This window comes from Lithobates pipiens, unplaced genomic scaffold (assembly GCF_037356315.1).
Source record: "Lithobates pipiens isolate NorthernLeopardFrog02 unplaced genomic scaffold, aLitPip1_a1.2 Scaffold_25, whole genome shotgun sequence".
NCBI classification, from domain to species: Eukaryota; Metazoa; Chordata; class Amphibia; order Anura; family Ranidae; genus Lithobates; species Lithobates pipiens.
The window spans coordinates 205,348,441-205,362,109 of record NW_027507787.1 but is presented as its reverse complement, the minus strand read 5'-3'; the positions used below and the strand labels follow the sequence as shown (position 1 = coordinate 205,362,109).

The following is a 13,669-nucleotide window of genomic DNA, read 5'->3' as shown; positions in this document are numbered from 1 at the left end:
GGGAATGGAACCCCTAGCCACCTCTTGAGGAACTTTCATTATGGATGGAATCCCTAGTCGGCTCTGAAGGGACACTTTTCAGGAATAGAACCCCTAACCACCTCTGGAGGGACCCTGAATGGGAATGGAACCCCTAGCCATCTCTGTTGGAATCCTGGTTAGGAATGAAACCCCTAGCCACCCCTGGAGGAACCCTGGTTAGGAATGAAACCCCTAGCCACCTCTGGAGGAACCCTGGTTAGGAATGGAACCCCTAGCCACCTCTGGAGGAACCCTGGTTAGGAATGGAACCCCTAGCCACCTCTGGAGGAACCCTGGTTAGGAATGGAACCCCTAGCCACCTCTGGAGGAACCCTGGTTAGGAATGGAACCCCTAGCCACCCCTGGAGGAACCCTGGTTGGGAATGGAACCCCTAGCCACCTCTGGAGGAACCCTGGTTAGGAATGGAACCCCTAGCCACCTCTGGAGGAACCCTGGTTAGGAATGGAACCCCTAGCCACCCCTGGAGGAACCCTGGTTGGGAATGGCTGGATTAGACTCTCCTGATACAAGTTAGATCTCAACTGGAGTGTGGCACTTGGGATAAAGAAATTGTGTGTAAATTTCATATCAGCATTTAAAGACAATTTCATGACTTTGAAGAAATATACGGGTGAATTAAAGGGCCTAGATTAGTCAATACAGTCTATCGTCTGATGCAGACCTCATTCAGTCATCCCTTTTGACCAGTGCTACAGATGTTATTTATGGATTATCGCAGAGACGCCAAGATCTTCTTGGTTTTAGCTGTGCAGTCTATGAATCTCCTAAGAGCATCTGTAGTGCATCTGGCTAGTTTATCTATGTGTTATTGTTATAAATATCCCCTATTGAGGGACAAGGGGATCAGGATGAAGAGCAGGTGGTCTTAACACAGATTATCCCCTAATTCTTCAGTCACTCGTTAGGAGATTATAGGCTGTGCTTCCTCAATGTATGCATATAACTTGTCAAATTCAGCCTAGATTTGTGATTTTTAGGTCGATTGTTGTAAAATAACATTGTTCATTGTGTGTAGTTTCAATGTGCGGATCACCTGTTTACAAGGAGAGAGTAATCGGTGTGATCCTAATATAGCGGGCCATAAATAAAGGATCAATTTGAAATATATTGATGGTTTCCGGTCTGTTGATTTCACAATGCTAACGAGACAATAAATCGTCTTTACAGATATGACTCTGTTGTCCTCACAAGACGAGACCTTGGAGGAGACTCCATCTGCTGCGTCTGCCACAGAGAACTCGGAGACGAGGATGCTGGAGAAGAGGGCAAAGGTCATCGAGGAGCTGTTACAGACCGAGCGGGACTATCTGCGAGACCTGGAGACCTGTGTGGAGCACATCATGATTCCCCTGCAGGCAACACAGGTAAGGCGGTAGACTACTCTTATCTCCTGATGGTGGGGAGAACATTCATAAACTGGAGGTTTTTCAATGTAATAAGTTGCAATAGATGTTTGAGAATTTTTATAATTGATCATATTTGCCATTTTGTGTAATTCTGATCACGAATTCATTGGCACGTCGGTCTTTCATTTTACGAATGCTTAAAGTAGAACTCCAGGCAGATATAAACAGCACAAATTGCATCTCTGTATTCATGAAAGCACCATTAAAGTGGTTGTGAAGGCTGAAGTTTTTTTTACCTTTATGCATTCTATGCAAGAAGGTATAAAACCTTCATTGTCCAGCTGCCTTGTCGACATCTGTCCGACTTCAATGAACGGGGATCCGACTTTGATCCCGACAATGCCAGGCACTTTGTGTCTGGTATGAATTTTTAGGAAAGACTCCACGCAAAATTAAAAAAGAAAAATGCATGGGTTCCCTCTCCAAGACAAGACCATACCAGACCATTCAGTCTGGCATGGATTTTAAGGAGAAATCCCCCCCAAAATTCATACCAGAGCACACAGCCCGGTAGGTCAGGAAAAGGGAGGGGAGGAGTGAGCAGCCCCCCCTTCCTGGACCATACCGGGCCAGAGGCCCTCAACATGGGGGGTGGGTGCTTTGGGGTAGGGGGGCCCTGTGCCCACCACCCCAAAGCTTCTTTCCCTCACGTTGATGGGCACAAGGGCCTCTTCCCGACAACCCTGGCATGTGGAGTATGGAGTACATTGTACCCCTACCCATTCACCTAAAAAAAAAAGTGTAAAAAATAAAACTTTATTAAGGCAGCTCCGGCGTCACTTCCGATTTCTTATCCCCTCTCTACCTCTTCTCCCTCTGCTGATGCCTTCTTCTCTCTCCGGTTCTTCTCTGCTGATGTTTTCTAGCCCTCTCCAGTTCTTCTCCCTCTATCTTCTGCCTCAGCCAGGTCTCCTCTCCCACTGTTCTTCCTCCGATCTTGACTTAACGATCTCTCCCGCTCTATTGCTAGGTGTGTGGTGTGCCACTACTTATATTGGCATGGGACGGGTTCACCAGGTGACTTCATCCGGAGGCACCGCCCCATTGTGATGTCACCGCCTCATCATGCACCATGTGGTGACATCATAAAGGGTGAGGCCTCCATGTGACATCGCCGGATCGCCCCGCCCCATGCCAATATAAATAGTGGCACACCATGCATCTAGCATTAGAGCGGGAGAGAGCGGTTGAGTCAACATTGGAGGAAGAGCAGAAGGGGAGGAGACCTGGCAGAGGCAGAACACAGCGGACAGAGGGAGAAGAACTGGAGAGGGCTAGAATACATCAGCGGTGAAGAATTGGACAGGGAAGAAAAAAATCGGAAGAGACTCCGGAGCTGCCTTAATAAATTACTTTAAAAACCTGTGTACTGTTTTATTTTTGACCCCTTTTATTTAAGGTGAATGGGTAAGGGGTACAATGAGTCTACCTCAGACTCATTCACATAGGGAGGAGGGGCCGGAATCTGTGGGCCCCCTTGTTAAAGGGGGTTTACAAATTCTGATAAGCCCCCCGCCCGTATACCCCGACAACCACTACCAGGGTTGTTGGGAAGAGGCCTCCTCTGCCCCAAAGCATGTTGAGGGCATGTGGCCTTGTATGGTCCAGGAAGGGGAGAGGCACTCGCTCGTCCCCTCCCTTTTCCTGACCTGCTGGTGTTGCATGCTCCGATAAGGGTCTTATATGGATTTTGCGGGGCCCCATGCCGTTTTTTCAGAGTGTGGTCTCCCTTTAAAATCCATACCAGACAGAAGGGCTCTGCTCTTGGAGTGGGAACCCCATGCCGTTCTTTTGGCTTTTTTTGTACATTTTGTTTAGAAGGCAATCTGACTTTGATCCAACTTCAGAGACTACAAAGAGGGCTAAAGTAGGATCAAAGTCGGACCAAAGTAGTACAGAGAGCATTTTCAAAGTTGGACCGATTTGTGTCGGACCAGTTAAGACGGCTCTCCTAGGAAACATTGATTTGCACACGTCATGTGACATGAGCTCCCAGAGTCTGAGTGTTTGTCCTACCAGTGCCCTGCCTTAAGTATGACATGTTTGCTATTTTTAAGAAAGAAAAAAAAAGAAATCTCCAAAAATATAACCCTTTGAAGCTGCAGCAGCTGGTGTCAATTACTGTGGTTGATTTACTAAGACTAGAGAGTGCAGAATCTTGTGCAACTCTGCATAGAAACCAATCGGCATCCAGGTTTTATTGCCAAACCGTAATTAAACAAGCTGAAGTTGGAAGCTGATTGGCTGGCTACTATGCAGAACTGCACCAGATTCTGGGTGAGCCAGTCTAAAAAGCAGTATATGTAAGAACGCATCCCCAACATCCATTTACATGCGCATCCCTATCTACAGCTGAATGCTGTCAATTTGTAGCTGTGGAATCTGCTGACCAGTGGCTTTATTATTCTGTGAGTGCAATTAAGAAACTGATTAGCATATTGCACAGGTAATATCTGCAGCACCCAGTGGCCAACAGGGATTCACATCTAAATGGATGCCAGGGATGTGTTCTTTCACTTAATGCTTGAGGCAGGGTGCTGTGATGCTTACAGGAGCCTGCTGGCCTCTCCCACCAAACTTAATCTTGCTGTGTAGCAAAAACCTGCATGAAGACCCAGTGATTTGGTCACTGGGTTTTAAAGAGGAAGTAAACCCTGATGGGTTTTACTTCCTCTTTTGCTCGCTGCAAAGCCTGCAGATGAAAAGAATAATGGGCTAGTATGCATCACATACTAGCCCATTATGTGCCACTTACCTGCAAAAGAATCCAGCGATGTCCCCTGTGTAGGCAGCGTCCATCTTCTGGCCCCTCTTCCTTCCAGGCTCTGTGATTCGCCAGAGCCGCGTGACGTCACTCCCGCGCATGCGCACCGGAGCCGCGATTAACGGCACAGTCTAGGGAAGAAACTGCGCTTAGTTTTGTTTCTTCTCCGCGCATGCGCCGTTGGAATTTTCGGCGGACTACAAGTGAAATCTCTCCTACACGGAGCACGTTTAGGAGATATTTCCACTACCTATAGGCAAGCCTTATTCTAGGCTCACCTATAGGTAGAAGTCCAAAAAGTGGGTTTACAACCACTTTAAAAAAAGGTATTTCTTTACAGCTAAATTATTTGACAGGTTTTCATTGCATGTTGATCAGGGGGTGGTGGCAAAAGAAATGATACGCGTACATTAGACTTCAGCATTAAATGTATTTTATTTTTATTTTTTTTAATACAAGTAGTGTAGGTACCTGAATTTGACTTAATGTCAGCCTCTTGCAGTGGAGAAAAAGGGGCACAATCGGTTCATCTACTGACAAAAAGCATGCTGATAGGAGGAGAAAGCAGAGTAACAGAGATTAACTCATTACTGTGCTGCTTCTCTTTTTAATGTCTAGTCACAAATTGTGGGTGGATCTGAGAGCCTGGGCTCAGTAAGTGGGTTGAATGATTATGACTGTCATCCAACTTGGAAGATTGACAGCTAGTGGTGGAGAGAAGTATTGTGGGGAGGGGGGCAGCTCTAGAATGAAGGTGCGTATTATAGCAGAAACTACCTTTTTAATGGGCTATCCTCTTTTTTTATTGTTTTTTTGTTTTTTTTATTGGAGCCTTCCATTAAAATCTTTGTTATACCTTAAAAATTATACTATAACTGGCTTTCTAGTTGTTTTCTTACCCATATCATTACCGATAGACCTGTTTACAAGGAAAATTTTTTGTTATTTGACAGATGACAAATGTGGATTTTGAGGTATTATTTGGAAATATCTATTCAGTGATTGACGTTACCAAGAATTTATTAGGCGCCCTGGAGAACTGTGACTCAGTGGGTGAGTACTCCTCTTGTATCTTCACTAGTCGTTAGTAGTGTCTGGACTGCAGCAGCAATCTGTCCACAAAAATGTAAAACACATTCAAAAGTTCCTCTGATTTTACCTAAGGTCTACTAAAGCCTTTCTTGCAGAGTTTCTAGGGCTAGTGATGGGTCTAAGGCCGGTGTTCTGTCAAAAACTGCCCGGTCATCGGATAGTGTCCACTCCGTACTGTGCAGGCGCAGCACTTGCGCAGTACGGAGGAGAGGGAGACTCCGAAAGTCTCAGAACGGCACCTGCGCACTGAGTCCAGGTGCAAGCCCCACCATCCAAGTGGACATACGGTAGCACATAGTAACAGGGCCCCTCACGGGATCGCTTCGCTCGCCGCGCTTCGGGCGCTCAGCTATTTTTTATTCTAACTCTATGTCCACTTGGATGGTGGGGCTTGAACCTGGACTCACGGCGCAGGCGCCGTTCATCTTTGGAGACCTTCGGCGTCTTCTTCTCCTCCATACTGCGCAAGCGCAGTACAGGGCGGACACTATCCGACGGGGGACAGTATTTGACACTACACCGGCCATACACCGGACAAATGTTTTTCCTGAAACCACTGTTGCAGGAATGAAATTAGCTTGATTCCCCCATCAACACAGACCTTGTTGACAGGGGAATCCCTCCTGCTGGGCCATTGTCTTCTCCTGGCAAGGAAGGGTAGAGGAAGCCATCCCTGCTGGGAAAAGACGATGATTATCACTAGCAGGTATACCAGCTGGCTTGTGATAATCAAAAGCGAATCTGGCAGGCTGGTTGTACCCAAGTTGATTGATCGATCAACTTGGTATATTCAGCCTGCCCATTAATGGTTCAAATCTTGGCCAATTTGATCTATGTAAGGCCAGCCTAAGGCTGATTGGTTAACTTACCAGTAAGTTTTGATTTGTGATGAAGAAACCAAAGCACCAAGGTTCCCGAACAGACGTAGGAAGAACATAAAAACTCCATGCAGAGAGTGGGAGCAGGACAACAGTAGTGCAAGGTGACAGGGTCAACCACTAAGTCGCCATGATGCCCCTTTTAACAAATGATGTCCCTTTTCTTCAGGTTTGATATTCCTGGAGCAGCGGGCAGAGCTGGAGCCTGTATATAAGGAGTATTGTCAGAATCATGAAGAGACCCTTGCGTTGATGGAAACCTATGATAAAGACGAAAAGTTCCAGAAACACCTCCAGGAGTGTATGGAGACTGTGAAGTAAGATCCCCCCCTTACCCCTCTAGAGGTCTTCTACCACCACTGATGGCTTGGAGCTTCTTCTGCTTACTTTAGTTGATTTCCTTGTCACAACACAAATTGATATTCGTCCAATCAGAACTTCATGTTACCCTCTCATTATTATATTTCTTTAAGTTTATGTCGGGGAAGATTGGTTTAAAAAATGTATACAGTATATCTCTGCCTTTCATATACATTCCCCCATGTTTAGCCCTTTAAAGGCCCTGCAAGTACAGCAGAATACCTGTTCATCTCCCAGAAATGTAGCCGTCCACTGATCTGTCACAGCTTTTTTGTGGACTGGGTGGTCTCAGTCCTGCCCTGTTTTTTTTTATTACCAAATTACTTAGACCCACTCTTCCATCTTCACAGTAAAGTGGAACTTTACCCATGACAACTTCATAAAAAAAAACAATGTTCTTTAGTAAGGAACCTACATTCTACACTAATTATTATGCTACCAAAATTAGTGCATGCTGTACATTTCCTCCAGCATTGTTGCTGTTTCTTCTTGCTGGCGGCTGCCATTTTGCTGAAGCCCAGAGCCCTGAGCAGCAATAAATCTTTAGGCTGTCTCTAGAACAGCCCCTAGTGGCTCTGATTTTTTTTTAACACGTTGCCAAAAAATAACAACTGGGCTCATGCAGAGGAGGGTAAGACCGTGTAATACTGGATTTTAATCCAGTATAGGCATTTTTTTTATGTTTTACATTATTAGTTATTTATACCTGCAGCCTAAAATAATTTTCTGACTAACTTCAAAGTGGTAGTAAATGCACTATTTTTATTTTTACCTACAGGTTAGCTTATAATAAAGCTTACCTGTAGGTTAAATGAATATCTCCTAAATGTGCATAGTTTTAGGAGATATTCCAGTGAGCAGCAGCCGGCGCATGCACTCTGAAGCAATAGCATTTCCGTACCGTTCCTTCCGAGCTCTGTGCTGCGGCTGTGACTCCCGAGCACAAGAGTGATGTCATCGTGGCTCAGCCATTCAAGTGGCCACAGCTGGCAAACCCGGAAGGAAGATGGAAGCCTCTGCAGTGGTGACAGCGTGCTGCTGGAGGGCTTCAATTCAAGGCAAGTCTTCCATAATGTGCTAGTATGCAATGCATACTAGCACATTATGCCTTTACCTTGCAGGGTTTTTTTTGTTTGTTTTTTTACCGCTTTAAGACTAATTATTCTTTAGTCCCAAGATAAGGACTGGAAGGGCTAACCACGCCTTTCAAAAAGACATGGGAAGTGTTCACTAGACAACAGGACAGCTCTGAATTTCTGCTAAGATCAACAGATATTTTTTGTACTTATTGAACAGATATATAAAGATGCTTTTTACATGGTATATTTAATAAACCAAAAGCAAACAAATAGAAGTTAATTGTTGGGGTATACATGCATGGTAACTAAAATGCTTTAAGCAACTAATATAAATCTGTTGTAGCATGGCCCATCCTTTGCCTGATTGATTCTTCTTTCCTTTTTGCTGAATTCTTTTTTGCTGAAATGCTTCTGTTTTTATTGGGTTGTAATTTGTTTTTTTTTGTGTTTTTTTTTTTTTTTTGTTCTCTTTTCATTGTGCTTCTGAATAACAAAGGAGTCTCTACCAGGAATTGTAAGTACTTGTCTGTTCACTCAGATGTTGGATTTCTAGTAATTATTGTAGAGAATTTCTTGGTGGGGGGGGGAGTTGTTTATTTTAGACTTTAGTTCCCCTTTAACAAACACATGCAGTCTCAAGGGTGGCCAAAATTGTTGAGAAAGAAATCCTACATAGTAAAGATAAATCTAAAAAATTTGGAAACCCAACACTTCCAAGTCAAGGGGAATCCTGGAGGATTGGCATCTGTAGGCTCCCCACCACTTGTCCAATGCATCTTCGACTCCTATGAAACAATCTAATAAAACTTTGTGCAGCCCCTGACACCCTCCATGTGCCTTCATTCTTTACATTCTGAAATACATTTATGTTCCAGAAGAAAGGAGAATGTTGTCAGTACTGATGAATTAAAAAAGGTGCTCTCTAATTGTATTACAATGGTGCTTCTCTAATAAGTTGCTGCTTCTGGTCTGTATCCATTTTTATAGAATCTGATGGGGAAAGCACCTTTGCCTAATGTTTACTTATGCTGAACCATGTCCTACAATAGGCTTCCTCTACCTTGGGTATTGGAGAGCTCTTGGCAGATCTTGGGGCCGTGTCTAGTTGGATACCATAGGCATAAGACCAGTGTCTTATGAGCTGGTTGTGTTCAGGTGGATCAGGAGTCTAATGCCCATGGGTAGCATAAGATTTAGGCAGATATCCCCTGGTCAGATGGTAATCCATCCTCTGTATGGTTATACCACTGTAAGTGTCACACCATTTTCTGATCGATTAAGGTGGTTGGCCAAACATATCCCATAAATAAGCTATTGCTGGTACAGGGTCATCAGGAGCCTACAACATGGCACATTTGATTATGCATGGGTTACTTGGGACAACTTTACTAAAACTGGAGTATTCAAAATCTGGTGCAACTTTGCGTAGAAACCAATCAACTTCCAGGTTTTGTTATCCAAGCTCCCTTGAACAAGCTGAAGTTAAAAGCTGGTTACAATGCACAGCTGCACCAGATTCTGAGTGCTCCGGGTTTTACAAATCTCCCCCATGGTGTCTCTAATGCAAGTACATACTATAGACTGCAGTTGTTGAAAATTGCTGAAAATTACTATGAATGTTGTTGAAAATGAAAAATTGAAAGTTGTTGAAAATGACTATGGCCAACAACTGCAGTTGTTGGCTATAGTATCTTCTCATTGAGTAGGGGCAAGCAATGCAGCAAGTGAAGTAAGAATGGCTGATCTTCCTCCTGGTTATAGGTCAGCAGCTTAGAAAACATTGAAGCCAGAGGACCAATTTAACAGCCAAACAAGTAGAATTTTTTTTTCTCAGGATGTCAGCAATTGCAGCTCACTTATTTCTCCTTAACGGGTTTCCTTTAAGATCTCATGAAAATATGTTTTTGCTTTTGCATGTATATCTTGAATTCTCATGGATCACTTGCCTCCTTCCACAGGGGGCGCACCAATTACATAAACCTCGGCTCCTTTCTTATTAAGCCGGTGCAGAGGATCATGCGCTATCCTCTGCTTCTCATGGAGCTGGTTGGAGCAACTCCCGACTCCCACCCAGACAAGAACCCCATTAAAGACGCTGTGCGGGCAGTGAAAGAAATTAACGTCAATATTAACGAGTACAAGAGGAGAAAAGATCTGGGTGAGTTATGGAAGGTCTTCATATGTTACTATTTATTTATTTATTTTTTGCTCTTGCTTATGAGTCCCATCTATAGACATGAATACTTTATTCAATGTAGCCATTGTGATGTCATGAAATGCAACCTGTTATTGAGGCTGAAAGATAAATTTAGGCTTGTGTGGAAGTGTTGGAGTAAGAGGATGGACAGGAGAGGATGGCAGTAAAGGAGTTAGGCTGGCCATACATTAAATAATTTTCTGTACAATATTCTTTAGCTTTACCTTCAACTATGTAGTGCAAGGGTCTGCCTAATTTGGATACAATTGAAAGTGTTGTTTAGTGTTGACCTCATATTATATGGTTTTTGGTAAATCTAAAACATGTTACATAGTCGCATAGTAAGGTTGAATAAAGACACCAGTCCATCCAGTTCAACCTGAGTGTCTACAATTGTCCCTATCCCTGTACATTGCACACTCACATCAGTCCCTACCCTCAAGGAGCCCACAATCCAAGGTCCCCATTCATATACTAGAAGCCAATTAACCTACCTGCATGTTTTTGTATGGCCAGCCTCAGTAGGCCAGTTGCATGGAATCTGGAGACTTTGATTCCATACACACTATTAGATTTTCTGCAGATTTTTGTCTTCAAATTTACCAAAACCATATAATATGAGGTCACACCTTAAGAGTTTCAATTTGTATGCAATCAGGCAGGCCCTTGCATTACATGGTTTTGGTAAATCTGAAGACAAAAATCTGCAGAAAATCTAATAGTGTGTATAGGGCCTAAGTCTCACCCTTCTTGCGATCCAATACGGTTTTTTCTTTTTGACAACTTTGATTGTTCGTGTCCCAGTGACACCTTGTTTACAACCGGACATAAAGAAAGTAAAACTGTTTTTTTTTTTTGGGGGGGGGGTTTTTGGAGGGAGTTCCCTCCCCCACTTATGTCATAATGACGGGAAGACGGGGAAATGATGGGCAATCTCCAGAATATGCATACAGCAAAAGCCATTCTTTCAAAAATCTATTTTTGTTTTGTTTCTTGTTTTTTTGGTATTCATTGGATTATTAGGATATAGCTATATAGCTATCTCTATGTATGTATGTGTGTATATATATATATATATATATATATATATATATATATATATATATATATATATAGCTATCTCTATGTATGTATGTATATATATATATATATATATATATATATATATATATATATATATATATATATATAAATTCAGAAGGGTGAGGTGCACGTCGGTCAGAGTAACAAGTGCAAGCAATCAAGCCCTTCCAAAGGCTTATATTATAGGAAACGACAAAAAAGGATTGCTGCACAAAAATGTTTTAATGAAAAATGTAATCAGTCTTCTGGTTTTGTACCAAGCTGCCAGTCTGTTGCTGACCTTGGCCTCTATCTTGACTCTTTCCCTGTCTTCTGACTTGGTACCTCACTGTGTGGCTGTGTCTGACCTTGGCTTGTATCCTGACACTGCCTCTGCCATAAGTTCCTGTACCCCACTATCCGGCTCTTGGTGACCTTGTCTTTTATCCTGTTGCCGTCCCTGTCTTCTGATTTGGTACCTTGATGCCCGGCTGTTGCTTAAGCAGGGAGACACAACAGGGCTATCTGAGTGTAGTATGACTTAAAAGTTAAAATAATTGTTAGTAAAATGAACAGCTCACAAACAAAGTAGGTAAGTAGGCATATCACGTGTGTGTGTGTGTGGCCTCTTGGATTCCAAGTCTGGGCCTTTGTGATGGTGGAAGCCGCTGGCCGCTCAGCCATTTTGGTGGATTCCAGGGCTCCAAGTCCGCAAAGCGATCGTTCCCCTGACAGCTGCGACGTCACCGAGAGTGGAGCAGGGAGGGGTGGCATGTGTTCGGGAGCTTGCATGCTCCTTCCTCAGAACGTGATCATATCTTTCCACAGATGGACATTTGAGTAGGATCATCAGGAACGTTACGATGATGGTCTATATATTTTGGATGTTTTGAGTACATTTTTCATTAAAACATTTTTGTGCAGGAATATATATATATATATGGACATTATGCAAAAATGAAATGTGAGTGACTGGATAACTTTACAGCTCCAGTATATACATTTACAGAAGCTACTTAGATGGAGTCATGAGTTTTGCTGTCACTTTTACATGTACAGTATAGGAGTAACCATTGTGATAAACATATATGATTACACTTTCTTTCAGTTGTGAAGTACCGTAAAGGTGATGAAGACAGTATAATAGACAAGATCTATAAACTAAATATCCACTCGATCATCAAGAAATCCAACAGAGTCAGCAGTCACTTGAAGCATCTCACAGGCTTTGCTCCTCAGGTAGATCAGTCTTCACATACTCTATACACGTGTGTCATGTGTGCTGTACTTGTATGTTGCAGTGCCTAGTGCTTCTCCTAATTCAGTGTTTAGACATTGACGAGATCTCCAGTTATGTAGCATAGCTCATTTCAAGTTAATTTGCAATGGTTCCTGAATTGTATATCTGATGTACGCCTCTCAACATAGTATCTGTGAAATAACACACACAATTTAATCAAATGAAAAATCTAATTAAATGATAAAGATGAAGAGAAAGTCTTGTCTGAGCCATTCTTCAGCAGCGGGGCCAAACCTGGACACATTTTGTTTCAGGCTGCTGATTTTTGATGGTAATGGTGGCAGTTCTCCCGTCATAAAGCCCCCTTGATCAGGCAGTGTGAATTGGTTTAACTACAAAAATTGAATGACAATGGCTTCCACTTAATGTATCCCTAAGCTGATTGGTCAGAAAGGCCACAGCTAATTTTGTTGCTTTGTAGTAAGCAAAGCGGTTGTTCTGTGCATTAATTTCCTATCTTTAGTGCAATCCAAGATAAGTTAATATGAAGCTTGTACTGTATATTAATCTTGCAATAGGTCTGTGAAGGTTCTCCTCTATCCATCTAATAGTAGTTGGTCACCTTCAGCTGGACTTGGTCTGTAATGTTGAAGACATTTGGGGTAGCTTATCCAAACCAAAAACTGAAGAAGTGGTTTGGATAAGCTTTCAAACATTTTCAAGTTTTAAAGTGATTAAGTTCAGCTAAATGTGACTAAAGATGGCCAAAGATGGATGAAAATTTTGCCAATTCAGCAGGGACCAGCCAAATGTCGATCAATGCGTGTCTGTCCCTGTTCAACAGACGTCGATTGCCTGCTCTGCCTTACAGAATCCAGTAGTTCTGCAGATAGTATGCCTGCGAAGGTGTCTGTAACAAATCCTTCTTTTATGTCTATGTATGACAGATCCGAGATGAAGCCTTTGAAGAGACTGAAAAGAACTTCAGAATGCAAGAAAGGCTGATCAAGTCCTTCATCCGAGACCTGTCTGTGTACCTCCAGCATATCAGGGTGAGGCCCATTCACTCTTTAACTGTCCTGACATGTAGGGGAAAGGGAGCCAGCTCTTATCAGATATAACAGTGACCTGTAAAGCTCAGATGGTTGATCTGGGGCATTCCTGAACATGTTTGCCAGCCGCTTGGTTGCACTTTGAGCTTCTCTGTTTATTGGCTTATGGCCCAATAAATCTATAGATGTTCTCATGTGCTGAATAACAAAAAGCGTAAGTGCTGCTTGTAGCAGTCAGTCAGATCTAAGGCTTCCTTTTCCTGGTATAGGGACGTCAGATGAGACCTAATTGGTTGAAAAATAGCCATCCTTGATTTGGTTAAAGTTCTCCATCAAGCACAGTATGATTCTGAGCCCCTCTGGAGAGATGTAGGTCTTTCAGGTGCCTTGCTTTGCTGAAATATGTAGTTCCTGCATAGTGCAGATCCATAAATAGTCCAAGCACAGATGCCTGCCACTTTCTTGTATGTGCTGAGTTTTTTCCATCCATCCTGTT

General features: G+C 43.0%; 1 protein-coding gene across 3 annotated transcripts in view; it reads left to right on the top strand.

Annotated features, from left to right (window-relative positions):
* The window catches only part of DNMBP (dynamin binding protein), a 180,435-nt gene that overhangs the window by 144,003 nt on the left and 22,763 nt on the right, over positions 1-13,669 (top strand). For all 3 annotated transcript variants that reach the window (XM_077455479.1, XM_077455478.1, XM_077455480.1), the window contains 7 exons: positions 1,211-1,407; positions 5,167-5,266; positions 6,353-6,500; positions 8,119-8,136; positions 9,581-9,780; positions 11,990-12,120; positions 13,069-13,173. In XM_077455479.1, coding sequence (XP_077311605.1) covers positions 1,211-1,407; positions 5,167-5,266; positions 6,353-6,500; positions 8,119-8,136; positions 9,581-9,780; positions 11,990-12,120; positions 13,069-13,173 — 899 coding nt within the window. The remainder of the gene's footprint in view (positions 1-1,210; positions 1,408-5,166; positions 5,267-6,352; positions 6,501-8,118; positions 8,137-9,580; positions 9,781-11,989; positions 12,121-13,068; positions 13,174-13,669) is intronic.